The sequence below is a fragment of the Pteropus vampyrus genome, unplaced genomic scaffold, assembly GCF_000151845.1.
Source record: "Pteropus vampyrus isolate Shadow unplaced genomic scaffold, Pvam_2.0 Scaffold66, whole genome shotgun sequence".
Taxonomy (NCBI): domain Eukaryota; kingdom Metazoa; phylum Chordata; class Mammalia; order Chiroptera; family Pteropodidae; genus Pteropus; species Pteropus vampyrus.
Window position 1 is genome coordinate 7,749,615 of NW_011888847.1, and position 18,300 is coordinate 7,767,914.

Below are 18,300 nucleotides of genomic sequence, written 5' to 3' on the forward strand. Positions count from 1 at the left end.
TCAGATTACCTCATTGAACATGGACCATGGGGAAGGAAGAACAGTGTTTGGCACATTTTGAGATCTTAATATAATCTAGATCTTAATAATAATGTAATAGTTCTCATTACCAATATTAAATTTTAAATAAAATGGCCATTTATATTATTATTATTTTTATCTACTTCCCCTTCATGGGAGATTCTGATGATACTCTCCTTAGGATGTGGTACCAGGAGAAAGTCTCTCTCTCTCACACTCTCTCACTCTTTCTCTCTCCTGAAGGACATTTTGTTTCTTCCCATTAGGCACCCTCTGGCTCTGACTAAACCTTACTGTCCACTGAACGCTCTGCTTCCTCTGTAGACATAGCAAGAGACCACTGGGCCTGGAGGCAGGGTAGGTGTCCTGCTTGCTCCTCATTGTTCCTTTTGCCCAAAACTTCTCCGTGCCTTTGAAGCACATGCCATCAGATTATCCCAGTGATACACAGATCTCTTCCATCATTCCTATAAGAGTATAAGCCATTTTGCTGTCATAACTCCTTATGATCTCAGTATCTACTCTGTAACCTGACCCCTTGGTGTCTTGGCTTCCTTACCTCTAATGATCTGCCTTAGTCACAGCCTAGAGCTTATCATACCATGAAGGGTACACCTCCCCAAAATAGCACTTTCAAGAACCTTGCTCTTAACCTTCTCTTTCCTGTTTACATCCGCTAGCACCCTAACACAGTTCTTTAACCCCTTGGGACTTCCATTCATTTGACCACTATCCATTACTCACTGCCTGTCCTCATCTCTCCCTCAGAGTTTGGATTTTATGTTCTACCATTAAAGTCATTTCCTTGCCTACATTTTTAACTCTCTTGATTCTTATTTGACTTAAATATTGGTATCAGAAGAGAACTTCAACATGTTCTCACCAAGTCTACCAATGTCTCAGAATCTGTGCTCGCATACTTTGCCTTAAGATCATTACAGTAAGTGAACTGTCCTGTTTCACTCCATTATGTGTGGCTGGACTCCAGTCCCTCCTGCCTGCTTAAGGACTTTCCCCTCTACTGGGTCTTACTCATCAGCTTGTACACATGCTGTAATATCTTACAACTTTTTCAAAAATGACCTTCTCCTGAACCCACATGTTCCTTTAGCTACCACCGCTTTTCTCTGTTTCCTTTTACAGAAAAATTCTTAAAACTAATTGCCCATATTTACTGTCTATTTTTTTCTTCCCATTCTCTCTTGTGCCCACTTCTATCAGGCTTTCATCACCAACATTCCGTGGAAACTGTTCATCTTACTCAACATATTAGCACTTTGACACTGTCAGCACTCTTCTTGAAATGGTTTTTTTTCACTTTGTTTCAGTAACACCACTGTAGGGTCTCCTAATGTCATTATGTGCTGTTCTCAGTTTGCATTGCTGAATCTGTTACCAAATGTCTGTACTTAATTGATCGCCAAGGTCCAACCCATAACTTTCTCTTTTAACTTCTCTTACTTTCTGGATGACTCATCTAGTTCTAAGGTTTTAAATACCATTTGTAAACTGACTAACACTGAGTGCTTCCAAATTTATATCTGTAGCCTGAACCTTTCCCCTGAACTCCAGGTTCTCTATATGTCCAACAACTCACCTGGCATCTACACTTGGTCCAAAGTATCTCAAAGTTAACATATCCAGAGCTATATATTCTTGTCTACTTTGAAGCCTCTCCCAGTCCTTCTCTTCTCGGTAACAGGCAGCTCTGTTCTTCTAGCTCAGGTCAAAAATCTCAGTCATTTCAGACATTTGTCATTCTTTAACATTCCACATCCAGTCCGTCCTATTGGCTCCACCTTTAAAATAGATCCTGAATCCAACCACTTTTCACCACTTCCCCCAGTACCACTTTACCTCAGGCCACCATCATCTCTGGAGGATCCCCAACCAGCCTTTCTGTTAATACTCCTGCCCTTCTGTTCTCAGCGGAGCTGCTGAACAGACCCCTTTGAAGTGTCATGTCATGTTGCTCCTCTGCTCAAAACCCTCCAGTAGTTTCCCATCCTTCAGAACAGAACTAGAATCCTTATAGTAGCCACCAGATGATTTGATGTGACCATGAGTGGGACTGATTTGTTTTTTTCTCCAAATTTCCTGTTCTCTCTGCAAGTGCAGGTAGGATTACACTTCCCTGGCCCCTTACAATTGTGTGCCATGTGAATGACATGCTTTAGCCAGTTCAGTGTTGGTGGGCATGATGCGCTTCACTTCCAGATGGCACCTTGAAGAGTCAGTGCACAATTTGTCATGCCTTCTTTTCCTCTTCCGCAGAGGTGGCAGTGCTCCAGATGGTGAGCACTTCATCGGTTTGGCTTCCAGCATAAGGAACAGAAGCCCCAGGTGCCCTACTGTGGGCATGTAGTGTGAGATTACACAGTGTGTTAAACCTTTGAGATCAAGAGCATGACCTGGCCCATCCTGATGGGATCGCCTGGCTACCTCTCTGATATAAACACCACATTTCCCCTCTCACTCCTGTGCTTTGGCCACGCTGGTCTCCTTCCTAATCTTTCAACATGCCAAGCATACATTTGACTTAGGGCTTAAACTAATAAAGTGTATTCAAGAGCTTTACTCTGGAAATATTGATTTCTCAAGTTTTAGGTTTCTTTTATAATACCTGTTACAATAGACTTAATAATACCAAATCAATATTTCTGCCTCTAGGCTGGTATGTTTGTTTTAGATCCAATGTGTGGACTCGGCACAATACTTTTGGAAGCTGCTAAAGAATGGCCAGTAAGTTCTAAACTTTGGTAAACTAAGCAATGTATTTACTTTAATTGAATATTACTTAACAATTATTTACAAGTAAATTGTCTTTGGGGATTATTATTTTTAATTGTATGAGTCTCTATTTACTGTTATCAAATGGATTATGAAGGGTTAATTAAATTTCTATGTTATCTCTTAAAATACTGTGATGAATTTTGGAAAATATAAGTAATGCCAGTAATTAGGCATGACAGATTATGCTAATCTCCAAATTTTTTTTGGCATTTGTAAGTGTAAAATACTAATAGATTTTAAAATTGTAATAAAAACTTAATTTTTTGCTATTGAATATCATTTTAAAGAAATACTATAAATTTGTTTTAACCTGAATTAATCTATTGATTTTATTTTCATCATTTGAAATAATATAAGTAGGTTTTCTTAATTACATAAAATATTTGATAGTTTTACTTAAACTATGAATTTCTTTTCTCATAGGATGTATATTATGTGGGTGCTGATGTCAGCACCTCACAGTTACTAGGCGCATGTGACAATCTGAAAGCTGCAGGCCTGAAAGATAAAATCGAATTACTTAAAGTCTCTGTTATAGGTAAGATATTAAAAGTGCAACATTTGGGAAAGTGAACATACGTAAATATATGTAGAATCATAATATAAAACAAGACTCACTTTCTGTATATAAAGCTAGAATTGCTTATGCCCTGTAATGTATCTGTGGGACTAATACTCAGTTTACTTCCAACATTATAATTGTTACATTTTTACTTTTCAAAAGATTCATGATTGGGAACAACATTTACATAGTGTTCTAAGCATTCAAGTAAAAACATGCCTTTTTAAGATATGTTTGTTGCATCTGAACTGTTTTGCATAACCAAGGATCACTTAATATAGGTACAAAATAAAGAGAAAAGTAATTACTATAATAATAAACTACTTGGATTTTTTTCATATAAACTATATGAAATGTTCTGAATTATCTTACCTTCCCCTTGCCTCACATTGGACATCATTCCTGTGATATATAGGAGTGAAGTAACTAATCATCCCAGTTTGTTAAACTGATACTTTCAACACTAAAACTGGGAAAATCTGGGGCAAACCAGGACAGTTGGTCACCCTGGAAGGTCGAGGGAACCACCCTGTTTACTGATGGGGAATCAGCAGTGACAAACATGACATGGAATCAAGTCTTTGAGTCCGGTCAAAATAATATTCCCCCAAGACCCATGGTATTTAGACTATTGTAAAGAAGACTTGCATTCCTTATTTCTTTCCCTTTCCCTTAGTACACCTTTCTCCCTTAAAAATGAGCACTTTTAATTCCCAGCTAAAAAAAAAATTTGCATTCCCTTGACACAGTATTAATAGGTAGTAGAAAGGTCCCAGTATTGAACCTACACACTAGAGAACAAAATATTGTTTTAAATTTTTTTATTGTAGTGAAAAAATAACAGAGATGAATATCAATGAGAAAATATTAGGATAACTTTTGTGCAAAAGCATAATAAAGCAACCCCAAACGAGTCATATTATAGATTGAGATCCCATAGTTATTTGCTGCCAATAGCTAAATGGCACCAAGTAGTCAAATAAATCCTAGTTTTTGAAAGGATCACTACAGTAGTTGTCAAGAGTAGACAGCAGCAGGGCAAGGATGGAAACGGAGAGACTAATTATAAGACTATTGCAATAATCCAGGTAAGAAATGATGGTGACTTGGACCAAAGTGATATTCATTGTAACGTTAAGAAGAAGTCAGATATGTATCTTTTTGACGGGAAAGCCAACAATATTTGTTGGATTGAATATGGAGTATGAGAGAAAGAACAAGAATGATGCTAAGCTTTCTGACTTGAGCAGCTAGAAGATGAAGTTGCACTTTATTGAGTTGGGGAAAACTACAGGGGGAACAAGTTAGAGTTTTGGACTTGTTAAGTTTCACATGGTTATTGACACCACATGAAGAAATGTCATGTTAGGAGCTCAAGACCATGAACACCTTGACAGGTGTGAGAATGTCACACCTTTTTACTCTAGTAAGGAAGAGAAGCCATGGACGTTAGAGTCAAACAGACTGAGTGTAAACCCAGTGGCCCCACCACTGTTTCTTCACTATGTGGCCTTCAGCAAAATGCTCCACCTCTCTGTATTTTTTCATCAATACTATGAAGATAATGCCTTCTTTCTAGGGTTGTAATGAAGATTTATCACATAAGCACATGCAGCACAGTGCCCATCACACAGTGTGAATTAAAGACCTCTGTGAGCATGGGTGTGTTATCTAGGAAGTTAGTACACTCCCATCGTTATCCCTGTGTCTGCCTAACCACTACCTTTGTCCTCTTTGTGTGCTTTAATGACTTTATTTTTTCTACTTCTTTAGTAACATTCACTTTATTTTATAACCCTCTACTAGTATAATAGGAAATGACTCTTTAACATGCAGAAATTGCATGTATTCCTGTTTTAATTATCAGAAATTGCATGTATTCCTGTTTTAATGAAAATTTGGAACCAAATGATAATATGTTACAAGCTATTATAGGAAATGATTATTTGTTGGTTAGGCTTTTTTTTTTTTTTTTAATCTACAGACATATTTTTCTTAGTATAAAGTGGAGAGCTATAATACATACAGATTTGAGCAAAAGAAACACATGTATGGTAAATTAAAATAATAAAATTGTAGACAGGTTTAAAAAAAGGGGGGGGAGTTTTTCCTTCTTCCAATTAGACTTTCTATAGCCTGTCGTACATTTCTTCAGTAAAAGAGTTATAATAAGATTATTGGTGACAGTTATGCTTCGTTCTCAGGTGTCATTCATTCCTACCCTTGTAGGAGTAAGGCATGCTTTTTTCAGTAACCCATAACCTCCCCATAACGTGCTGGTTATATTTTCTTTCATATTAGTGTAAGTTTTCCTCTAATACCCATCCTGCCCCACCGGCCTGGCTCCTGGAGTCCCAGTCAGATGTCCTGTGGCCCGTGCCATATTCTGCAAGATTCACGAAACTGCCAGACTCTACATTTGGGGAGTCAAAAGGAAATGTGGGAAATGACAAATTATACATGAAATATGTGTAGGAAAATAGAGACTAAGAAGCTTACCATAGAGGGTTGGGTTTTTTGCTATAATGGCTGTAACAGTTATTGATTGTACCGTATAAATACTTTCGTTTGGTAACAATTCTGTAATAAACTCACCAGCAATAACTTTTTTAAAATGCATATTTAATAAAGCAAATACTGTAAGTCCTCGTTTAATATCATCAATAGGCTCTTGGAACTGCAGCAAAACAGTGTATAATGAAACTAACTTTACCACAGGATAATGGATATAAACAAGAGTTACGTTCCTACAGAATCTCATCAGTGTTATAACAAAACGATATTGAATGAAACCATTTACTCAAGGACCTACTGTACTCTTTTCATTTCTCAAAAAAGGCTGCTGATGGACACATCTTGAGTGAAATGTTGACATTTACCATCCACTATGAGGCCGTGATGATTATCACTGACCAAACGAAACAAACCTCTTTATAGAAGCATCTAGCTTGTACTTCAAAACTTAGTAGTTATTTTAAGGAAACTGAGCCCAAAGCCAACTATTTATTACATGCAGCTGAAGAAAATGCATTTAAATATCACTGTGTGAAACATGACTTTTATTTAAATCAAATAACTACTCTTCTAAATTAATTTTGCTCATTTTCAATTCCAAGTTTTCTTATGTACATAAGAATAGGTGAGAAGTAAAAAGAATAGAAAGGAAAAGTGTACTCAGAAAATGTGGAAGTTGAGATTGGGTATATTACCTTATCTTAATTTCTGAGAAGAAAACGTAAAGATGAGAAAGAAATTTAGGTTTCATAATCAAATACTATATTTAATTTTATTTAGTGATAATATTCATCTTGTTGATTATTGATTGTTTAGCTCTTCTTTAGTATTAGGACTTAAGTAGATGTTCTTAACCTTCTGGATCTCTTTTAAAAATATAATGAAAGCTATAGATCATCTCTCTTAAAAACAAATAGATCTACACATACAGAATTTTATATGTAACTATGAAAAGAGAAGTGGAAGTAATAGAATATAATTTTATAAAAGACAACTTAATGTATTCTTGGTTCTGGCAATTTTCTAGTCATGAAATATGTTTAGAGAATGAATTTTCTGGTTAATTTAAAATTCTGCATAACTTATGTCATATTTATCATCCCTGAAAAACCAGTTTTCAAAGAACAATATAACTTCCATTTATCTTGAGTGATTCTGAACACTTTTCAGGAACTTGTAATTTCTTAGAAATAATATTAGCAATCCTAAATTTTATTTAATATGTAAAAATAATTCTGTATACTTCAATTTTCTCATATTTCTGTTGTAAATATTTCAACTTACTGAATAGGGTTCTCTGATTTCTGTATTTCAGAATTGCCATTGCCTTCAGAAAGTGTCGACATTATTATTTCTGACATTCCATTTGGGAAAAAGTTTAAGTTAGGAAAAGACATCAAAAGCATTTTACAAGAAATGGAAAGGTAAGGTATTGAATTTATTTCCATAATTTCAAGGTATATCATAGCTCTTCAGTTAAGATTCGATTGCATTTGAGTAATATCTCAGAGTTTTTGTAACTTACTTTCTAAGATTTTTAATTAGAAGTTTATAATTGAAATAGTTATTTCATATCATCTTAAACTGTTTCATTCTGAAAAAAAATTTTTTTATTGCCTGAAATTTGAATGTCTGAAGTCGTGACTTATTCTTCAGTCTCACTAAGCCAATTCTACTTCTCACAAAACCCTGCCTCCAGTGTGTTACTCTCCCACACTTTACAGATGGGAAGCTGATACCCAGAAAGATTAACTTTCTCAAGATCACACAGCTACTAAACAGAACAGAATTCTCATAAGGAACATTCGGTAACAGAATGGACAACACCTTAATCGTCGATTGTGAAATGAAAATGCTGAAGTATTATTCACTTTCAGCATATTCATATTCCCTAAGGTCAACCTCAGGGAATATCATTCAGTGAGAGCATTTCTTTGAGAGGTTCAAACAGTGAGACCTGAATATATATTTTTCTCATCATTTAAGTTGATAAAGGAGAGAACCCAGAATGCATAGAGGAAAGAAAGGACGTGAATAAAAAATCAATTCATATTAAATTGTCTCAGCTGAGCATTTGATAGAGCATGACAACATAAATGTTCAAGAGCCTGTGTATAAATAATGTCGCCAATTGAAAAAATGAGCCATGTGTTTTGGATGGAGAAAATTCAGTTTCAAGGCCTAAGTTTAACTTAGAGCCATCTCACCTCTTCCTTCCTTTTGTATTATCTCATTTCTAAACAACTTCCCCTGTTACACAGTTACCTAACTCTTGATACGTTACCTGAGATCTTTTTCTGGGCAGCACCTATAATTCACACATTTTTTGAGTTCCTGTATTTCCTTCTGCCTGATACCACATTCTCCTGGAACAGATGCTGGAACCCTGACTTCGTAATTAAAATCATTTCAAATGTTTTTGAAAAATGCTGATGCCCATTTTCCACCTCTTCCCACCAAGGCTCAGACTTAATTGGAGTAGAACCTGGGCATCTGTATTCCTTAACCACTCCCAGGGTGATTGTGTTATGTAGCCAGGGTTAATAACCACAGCCTTTGGCCTAAGTAAGTAATTTACCAGCCATACTGTTAAGCCAAGTCATGGTGAGATACTAACGTGTGTGAGCAGTGACCATATTTAACCTGGAACTTGTCAGAAATAATGGCTTGACCCACTTGACAACTTAATGCCACCTCTTTCAGACTTACAATTTAGTTGAGGGCAATTTTTTGAATAGATAGTCCTTTCAGCACTAGTAAAATTATACCAGCCTGACTTTGTCTAGGCTGATTTTGGTTTTTATTCTAGGTAATTGAAAATGAGATAGTAATAGATGTGATTGCCCTCACATTGTGGCAGTAAATTTAAATATTTACCTAAGAATCAGGAAGGTAAAGATTCCCCACATAATTCGAATGCCTCAGTGGGATCAATTGAAAGCATATGTATTTAGAAATAAGGAACTTTTGTGATCAAGCGTCCTTGCCATCTGCCCACAGCCTTTATGGTTTGACTTTTTTATGCTCAGATCCCACACTCAGACGTGCTGGTGTGCAGTTGGGGTGGTTTTTGTTGAGTTATATGTTCAGCTTATTGTTGTTTCAAGGGGAGAGATCTGAGGACGTCTCTCACTCTGCCATGTTTCTCCAAAAAGTCTATGGTTTGACTTTTGATTTTTTATGGTTTGAGGTTTTATACAGGCAATGTAGCATGGCATAGTGGTGAAGAGGACAGGCTTTGAAGCCAGACACCTGGGTTCTAATCTTGGTTCTGTTACTAGTAGTTCTTCAGTCACAGGTACATCGCTTAGCCACTTTGTGTCTCATTTTTAAATAATAATACCTACCTCATAGTATTGTTCTGAGGAGTCAGTGGATTTAAATCTCTCAGAAAGTGCTAGGCACCGAGAGAGTGCTCAGTAACTGTTAGCTCTTCCTGACTTTTTAGTGTGTACCACTTCAAATCCTTCGAGGAAGTACGTGGGGACGTATATAAATATGTCAAGTATACCTAAGTTTTCTCCCAGCGATTTACAAATAGTTGAAGGCTCTAGATAAAAAATGGAAAGGAGGGCGAATTGTGTTGGTAAAAGTAAGAAAAAATACAAAAAGTCAGTTAACCTGATTATAATAGGCAAGAAATACATGGTCCTAGATGTAATACAGAACTGGACTCTCTGGGAAAGGACACGCAGTCAGAATTAAAGATTGTCAGACAAACGATTGCTCCGGTGGCGTGAGCTCTCCACTCTCAGCTCAGTTATTTCCTCTAATTTAGTTCAGCAGGAACCATCTCGTGAGTACAGAGCACCATGAGGAATTCAGAGAAGTATAATATTGGAGCTTTCCTCTCAAATACAACCATGGAAAACATATGAGCAAAATTAGAAATCCAACTTGCTCACCTTCAAGGAAGGAGAAGTTCATGTGTGCCCAAGAGGCTTGAGTTGGGTTTATTAAAAAGCAAGATTTCAATGAAATTTAGAAATTTGGAAAGAATAAAAAAGGAAACCATACCATGTTTTATACATACAGACATTCAAGAAGTATTAACTCAAAAATTTGAAGTAAATACTTCAAAAGGCATGTTCAAGGAACAACAAATACACCAATCTGCTGGGACCAGAGACTAGTGTAGAAGGTTAAGGCCTAATACATTCCAAGGTCAAATAATTGGGGACTATTTGTATCATCTACCTCTAGTCTTACAGCTTCGCATGCAAAAGAGAAATCTCTTTTATGCTGTTTAATGCAGTTTCCCCAACTTATTGACTACAGAATTGTTTTTTTTACAAGAACTAATACCTCATACTAGTCTTCAGAAGAATACAGTTGGAGAAATGTTGCTTTATAATATTCTAAATAGTTTTCGTAGTAAGAAATGATGTGTATATGAATAAGGAAAGATGCCTAAAAAGATAGTTATCAATAATGTTCACCTCTGAATAGCAGGATCTCAGGTGATTTTTACTTTCTTATTTTCTTCATTATTTGAAAAACCTTACAGGTAATTTGTGAACGTCCTACTAGGCATCTCTCTATGTTTTCAATTTTATATAGGTAGGATCATCCTTAATTTTCTGTTTTGTAACCTGCTTTTTTTACCCCACTCAACAATATGTCATGAATCTCTTTTCTGATACGTTGTTATAATGAGCATTATAATTTTCAGGAGTTGCTATAGTATCACATTATATGTGTATACCACTGTATAACCTATACCTATGGATGAACATTTAGTTAATTCTGAATTTTTAACTCTAATAACAATGTTTTGAACATCCTTGTACAGTTTTCAAACTTACTATATGAGCAAGTTACTTAAAACCACAGTGCCTTGGTTTCTTCATCTGCAAAATGGTAATGCTAACAGGACATACTTGAAGGGATAATTCTGAGGATTAAATGATGCATAACACAAAGCATTTAAAACAGCGCCTGGCACATGATGAGCACTTGATAAATATTAACTGTCACTATTCTTCTAGTTCTGCTGTTAGATCTTCTTAGGATAATTTCCTAGAAGTTTCTCTGTCAGAGATTATGCACATTTCATATTTTTAGTACATTATTGCTAAATTGCTGTCCCAAAAAAGTTACACCAGCTTCCATCTCAGCAGGGCTTGTTTTCTCATAATCTTGCCCTCCTGAGTATGGCAGTGTTTTTATTTTGTTGATATGGTGGGTAAAAAGTTATATCATTTATTATTTTAATTCTATTTCCTTCTATGTGTTTCGAGATATTTGTGTGTTTTCCTGTTTCTCTCCCATGATATACAGCCACATCTGTCCTTTTCCTACCCCCGGCCCTCTCCATAGAAGAGGTTTGTTTCTCTTCTAGCCAGGATTTATCCTCTTGGTTCCTACCTCCTCAAGGACCATAGTCTGCCCATTTCTTAATCTTCAGACTGTTCTCATTCTTTCCAAATTCAGTCATCACTTCCCCCAGACACATTTGGAGGTCTTGCGTATTCCACATGCTGTACTAAGCCCCGGGAATATAGCTGTGAATAGGACAAAGTCCCTGCCCGCGTGGGGCTGGCATTCCAGCATGAGAAGACAGATCGTTGATAAATAAACAGGATAACTTCAGATCATGAGTGGTAAAATGAAGGAAATAAAACAGGTTATTTTGCTACAGCGTGAGAGAGAAGCAGTGGCTACCTTAGATAGATCACCGGGGAAGGCCTCTCCAAGGAGATGATACTTGAACTCTGGAGCCTGAATGATGAGAAGGCACACAAGGGACTGATTGTTAAATGCAGAGTGAACAGCAAGGCCAAATGCTCTAAAACAAGAAGAAGCTGGCTGAGTTTGAGCAGAACTCAGTGTCAGTGTGTTCAGACCAGAGTGAGCAAGGGAAAGCAAGCAGGCAGTGAAGTGGGAGACAGAGGCGAGGGTCAGATCATATAGGGGTTTAGAGTTCATCTCAAGTATAGTGGAAAGAGAGTTATCAGGGATTTCCATTTGTTTTCTATGTGGAAACTGGGAATGGGTGTGGGAGGAGCAAGAACGAGAATGACCTGTCAGGAGATTGTCGCAGTCGAGCAGGCTGGATTTGAGGATGGAAGATGAAGTAGGTGTGATGTCATTTGGAGACAGACTTGTCTAGATTTGCTATTGTCCTCATGAGGAAATGCTTCTTAAGCTCCTGACGTGTTCGCTGGGCATAGGGGTGATTCCCTTTAACTCCTGGTTCTCTAGTGTCACATTGTTTCCTTAACTGTACAACCGAACTTCTTGAAAGAATGGTCTACACTGGACAGCTCTGCTTCCTCACCTTCCAGTCGCCCCTTGATTCCAGCAGACCAGCGTTCGCTCCTGTGCTCAGCTAAGATTGCTGTTTCCAGGTTCACCAGTGACTTCTTATAACCCTTGTCACTTGTTAGCCCTGGAGCACTTGACACTGTTGAGACCATTCCCTCCTTTGGCTTGCATGGCATCACTGTGGTCTAGATTTTTCCTTAGGATTATGTTTCATAGGTTCTCTGTCTTTTTCCTAAGTGTTAAGCCTCTATTCCTTGGCCTTTTTCCTCTTTTCACCATGTACTGCCACCCCAGATGATCTTATCCACCATTATGGCTTTTATCTACCGTTTATTATTGAGAACTTCAAAATCCCTTCCTTGAGCCCTGGTCTTTCTCATTACCTCCAGGCCGTGTGTCTAGCCAGCTGTTGGAATCCACACTGACATCCAAACAGAGCTCTTCTCCTTCCTCCTCGCCCCATTACCCTCTGAGTCACCCTTGTGCCAAGCTACTTTCATTGCCTCCTTTTCACTTCCTCCTGTCGCCGATGCTTTCTCTGCCTCCAGCACCCTCCTTTGCTCCAGCCCCTAGTTATCACTTGGCCTGGCTCATTCCTGTGTGTCCTTTATCTCACAGTGTAGGTTTAGGACCCACCTAATAGGTTCCCTCGGCACCTATTACTTGCCTTGATGGCATCTGCCACACTCTTTAACTCTTTACTTGCCTCTCCCTCTGTTCAATAATCTCTTTAGCAACTCAGAGGACTGTGTGTCATTCATTACCTTTTCCACATAAGTGCTATGCAGACTTTGTTCAGATGATTGAGTAAATGAATTCTCAACGAGCTGACATTTCAAGGTCTTCCCTTTTTCTGATCTTCTCTTTGCCGTTCCTTTGTTCATGTTCTTACTCTTTACTGGTGACTCTTCTGCCATCAGCCTACTGCCTTCAGCATACGCTGTCTTTAGGATTCTTTCATTTGCCTTTTCCTTTGTACAATCATGTTTTAGAGTATGATAACAAATTACTTTGAGGCTTGCCTTTTAAGCAGAGTAAAAATAGATAATTAAAGCAGATTTGTACTAGCTATTCCATAATTACTATAATGAATATGCATTATGAAAGATACTACCTAATTATCAAAATCTTTGTATTTAAATAGATAAAATTAAATTTCAAATTAAAAATACCAAATATTTTAAATAAAGTAGGATTGTTTGTTGTCTAAAAGGAAAGAAATACTCATACCAATTATCGTCTTTTGTCACAGAGTGCTTCATGTTGGCGGAACCGTTGTTTTGTTGCTTAGCAAAGATCACCACAGGCACATTGAAGATTGTGAGGGGGGCGGCATCCCTTTGAATTCCAAAGGCAGCCACACAGATGTACGTGGAATTGAAAAGTGCTTGATTCCTGAAGAAAAAACTGGCACATCAGAGACAGTGCCATCTTCATCGGAACCCAGTAACCGGGAATGCTTAGACAAAGTGCCACCGTTTGGCTCTTTGGTGCCAGTGGAATGCTACAAAGTTAGCCTGGGGAGGACAGATGCATTCATATGCAAATATAAGAAGTCACACTCTTCTGGGCTCTAGCAGGCTACACACTGTGAGCCACGTTCAAGTCCTCAAATGTCAGCTCTGCAGCTATAGAAGTGGTGGTCTCCAGGATCTTCATAGTGCCCCAGAGCTCAAGTAGACAAATTCCCCTGAAGACAGGAGGCCTGGCTGCTGAAACAGGTTTTTAGTAAGAGTTTCTGCTTTAGACTTTAAAGTGCTTAACGTTTCTGACAAAGAACAGTTAATTAATATTTAAACTGAAGTCCTCTTAAACTTTGTAGTCTTCACAATACGGGAAGTTCTGCTCTGTCCACCTCGTTTCTAAGCAGAAGCTTCAACATCGAAACCAGTTTCAGAGGTTCACAAAGTATATCACAATCATCATAAGATTAGTAATGTTTTAACTAGCAGATTTTTTAAATGTAGAAACTTTTATGTTACTTCTTTTGATAGTAAACTTGATTTTTTTTCTATCTATAACTTTCTTCTCCATTGGAATGAAAATAATTTTATGTACAATACATTTTATGTTATATGGCCCATATTATGTAAAACATCAATAGGAATAATAATGATATAAGTTGAGCCAATATCCTCCAACATGGTAGAAAATAAATTTTGCTTTTTTTCTAAAAGCTTTAATAAATTGTCACTTCATTCTTGTTTAAATTTAATGCATTCCTTGTGCTTATTGCTTGCAAAGAAGAAATAGGAATATGATGAAAATATGACTTGTTTTTTCAATAACCTAATGTAGTAGCTTAGCTTTAGTAGCATTTGAACAACCTTCCCATATTTGGGGAATTTCTCACCTTGTGAGTCCACCTCTCCAAAGTAGAAGCAGAAAACTTGTTTTCCAGCTCTGGTGGAGCACGTAATCTAAGCCCGATATCAGGGTCCACTGATCGAAGTGGGGCTCGTGGGGCCAGTGATAAATGGGATTGTTCTCTGAGAGCACCTCACAATAAGCTCAGTGGGACCTGAGCCTATCATGTTTCTGACAAAGAACAATAATCTCAGTGGGACATGAGCCTATCATGCATAGATTCATACAACCAATATTTATTGCACACCTACCATCTGCCAAGGCACTGTTCTAGGCCCGTGGGTCATATCAGTGAACGAAACAGATCCCTGCCCAGAGGACTTCAGCATTCTAGTGGAAGAAACAGATGAGAAACACCGACATAGTAATTTATTTGATGAGTTAGAAGGTGATAACTGTGATAGGTAGGAAAACAAAGTGAGGAGTACAGAACATTAGGGGCAGAAGTGTTTTACATTTTTAAATAGGTCAGGCCTCAATGAGAATATGAGATTTGAGCAAATATTTAAAGAACATGGAAGAATATTCCAGGCAGATGGAACAGCCAGGTGCACAGGCCCTGAGGCAAGAGAGTACCCGGTGTGTTTGAGAAACATCAGAGAGGCAAACGTGGCTGGAATAGAGTGAGCAGGAGAATGAGAGGTTAATGAGTGGCGGGTGGGGATGGCAGCTTAGATGACAATAAGACCTTGCAGACTGTTATGAGGACTTGGACTCACAGCCACTGGAGGCTTTTGAACAGACACAATCTAACACACATTTAGTGTGATCACTGTTACTGCTATATTGTGAATTGATTGTAGGGAGTCAAGGTTGGAAGTAGAGAGACCAGTTGGGAAGATTTTGCAATAATCCAGGCAACGTGGTAGCAACTGAGGTGGTAAGAGACAGCTAGATTCTGGATATATTTTCAGAGTAGAACCAGCAGGACCCAGTGATGTGTTTGATGTGTGCGTGGTACCGTGGGTGGAGAGGGGACAGGAATGGCTGCAGGAATTTGGCCAAGCAGCTGGAACAGTGGAGTTTCCACCCACTGAGAAGGGAAAGGCACAGGAGGGACAGGCCGGGTGAGAGATATCTGAAGTTCAGTCTTACACTTGCTCATTTTGAGATGTACGTTACACCAAGTAGAGACGTTGGGTAGGCAATTGAATATAAGAGTCTGCAGTTTAAGAAAAAGGTCTGCTTTGGAGATATAAATTTAGGAAGTTTCGGCACATAGCGTCCATGAAATTGGATGAGATCACTAAAGAACTGAGTGTAAGAGAAAGGAAGAGGAGGAATGGGCCGGAGCCCTGGCTCCTCCAACCCAGAGATCTGCAGAAGAGGAGGAATTGGCAAGGGAAACCGAAGGAACTAGTGAGGCAGGGAGAAGACAAGAATGAATGCCTGGAAGGCAAGTGAACAAAGGGTATGGAGGAGCGAGATCAACTATTAAATGCTGCTAAGCAGCCAAGCAAGACAAGGACTGGAAACCGACCATTGAATTTAGCAACAAGGAAGGCATTAGTGAGCTTGACAGTGGGAGTGTCAGTGGAGGCGCAAGCCCAGACTGGACTGGGCTTAAGAGAAAAGAGGAAAAGAGCTGGAGGCAGTGAGTACAGACAGCTTTCAAAGGGAGCGGAGAATGGAGGTAATTCCTTGCTAGGGGATGCAGAATCAAGAGAATAATTTTTTTGTTGTTGTTAAGATGGGACAAAAAGCATGTTTTTGTTGTTTTTTTATGCTGAAGGGAATGTTCCAGGGAAGATGAAAAACTGATAAAGTTGGAAAAAGGATAAATGCTGGAGCAGTGTCCTTGAATGGGGGGATGAATGCAGTTCACACGTGGAGGGATTAGCTTTCTGTAAGAGCATGAATAATTTCTCCATGGTTACGAGTGGGAAGGCAGCATACAGCCATTTCTGCAATGACATGATAAATGTGTTCCTGAAAAAATTTTCATTCTCAAATTCATGCACCAAATATAACAATTTATGAAAAAAATAAGGTTGGGGCCGACCATTCCAACTATCTATCTTTGCAACCTGCGTACTAACAAAAACACCAATTGACATAGTTTAAAAAACACCAATTGACATAGTCTAATAAATACATTAGTAAAGAAAGGATTTCACCTTTCCAAGGAAAAGGGCAAAGGCAGCTTGATGCTACACGGTAGAAGGAAGGGTAGAAAGTGCTGAGCTGTGCAATAAGCACTGCCTGGATGGAAAGAGTGGCCAAACGGAAGCAAGAGGAAGGTGTGGTGAGCGGGCAGTATGGCAAGGACCTATTCTCTCGCACTTGCTTATTCTGCTTATTCCACCAGCGTCCTCCACATTTAGCTGCTCTTATCTGGTGCCACGAAATATTAATGTGCTGAGAGGAAAAAAAGATTACTTATGAACCCACCCAATTTCCACCCTAGAGTGACATCATCCCCCTACTTAGTGATAATATTTGCATTAATGCCCATTACAGAAACACAGATTATATGAGAACAGATCGTAAATGGAAGCAGATGTTGGAAAGTGGGCAGATGTGGAGGTAGACTGTGGTAGTTCTAACTGCTTCAATTTTCTCAGTAAAAACTTATGTGGTAATTTCCCCAGTTCCTGAGTCTTAAATAGGAATAGCTCCTCAGCAAGTGCAGAATCCTCACAATGGCTACCAGCCCATGGAGTAAAGATGTCTATGATTGAATGGCCAAGGTCACGCCTTCCTTAGGCTGCCCCTTACTACCAAAATGGCCAAACAAATACAATACTATATCTTTGTAGAAACTGTGGCTATTAGTGCCACCAAGAAGAAAGAGGCACAGATGCTTAATGGAATTCTTTGGCATCTGAAAGCAACCTATGTCACCTTGGAGTTTGCTGCTCTGACTCATTTAATTTTAATGAAGGCTTGGGCAAGGGAGGGCTCTGGCTGGTCCAGACCCACTGTCAGCAGCTCTGCATTTTTGCCCTTTTGACACAGGAGATCTGACGGTGCTCGGCGTGTCTGTGGCTGACTGTGGGTACTGTGTAGAGTCAGCAGCAAGTCCTAATAGAGGAAGTACAGCTGCAGCCTCTTAGCTTTTGGAGCAAAGCCAAGCTCTCTTATGCAAGTAATTATTCTCCTTTTGGAAATAACTCTTGACCTGCTACTGGGGCTTGCAACAGAGGGCTTGACCACAGGACCCGAGGTAAGCACGTGACCTAAGCTGCACATCTTGAATTGGGAGTGATTTAATCCACTAAGCCACAAGCTCAGCAGGCCCACTCGGCCTGGCAGCACGCCCTCATCAGGTGGAAGCAGTATATGTCAGCACTGAACACATGGCTGAGGGTCCTCAGGAGCTGCAGGAGCAGTTAGAGCCTTATCCTGGGATATGCCTCCTGCCTGCCGTGCTGCTGCCTCCCTCACGACCATGGCCCCATGGGAAATTCCCAACGAGCAGTTCACCAAGGAGGAGAAAAGTCAAATCTGGTTTACAGATGGCCATGCAAGTTTCGTTGGCACCTGCTGGAATTTAACTGCTGGAGCATTTCGGCCCCACTCAGGGCCAAGGGACACTGGGGAAAATAAATCTGTCCAAGGAGCAGGACTGGCAGTGGCCCACATTGTGCCCTTTGCCTAGAAGAGGAGACGGCCTGAGAGGCAGATGCCCACCCTACCATGCGCAGTGTTTGCCAGTTTGAAAGAATGGTCAGTGACGCGAAAGGAGGTCTGGGGAAGAGGAATGTGGATGGACATCTCGGAACAGGCCCCCAAAATGTAGGAGAATATTTTGTCCCACTGGAATGGTCAAGAAT

The 18,300-nt window shown here is 39.0% G+C and overlaps 1 protein-coding gene across 5 annotated transcripts in view; it reads left to right on the forward strand.

Moving 5' to 3' along the window:
• Nucleotides 1–14,372, forward strand: part of THUMPD2 (THUMP domain containing 2) — a 34,429-nt gene extending 20,057 nt beyond the window's left edge. Inside the window, exons 7-10 of one of the 5 annotated variants that reach the window (XM_023531332.1) lie at nucleotides 2,692–2,763; nucleotides 3,238–3,366; nucleotides 5,735–5,845; nucleotides 7,206–7,277. In XM_023531332.1, the coding sequence (XP_023387100.1) occupies nucleotides 2,692–2,763; nucleotides 3,238–3,366; nucleotides 5,735–5,845; nucleotides 7,206–7,277 (384 nt within the window). Of the gene's footprint in view, nucleotides 1–2,691; nucleotides 2,764–3,237; nucleotides 3,367–5,734; nucleotides 5,846–7,205; nucleotides 7,315–7,614; nucleotides 9,646–9,673; nucleotides 10,033–13,409 lie in introns of those variants that run through there. The other 4 variants (XM_011361369.2, XM_023531330.1, XM_011361368.2 and 1 more) reach the window with 4 other exon arrangements.
• Nucleotides 14,373–18,300: the final 3,928 nt, after the last annotated feature.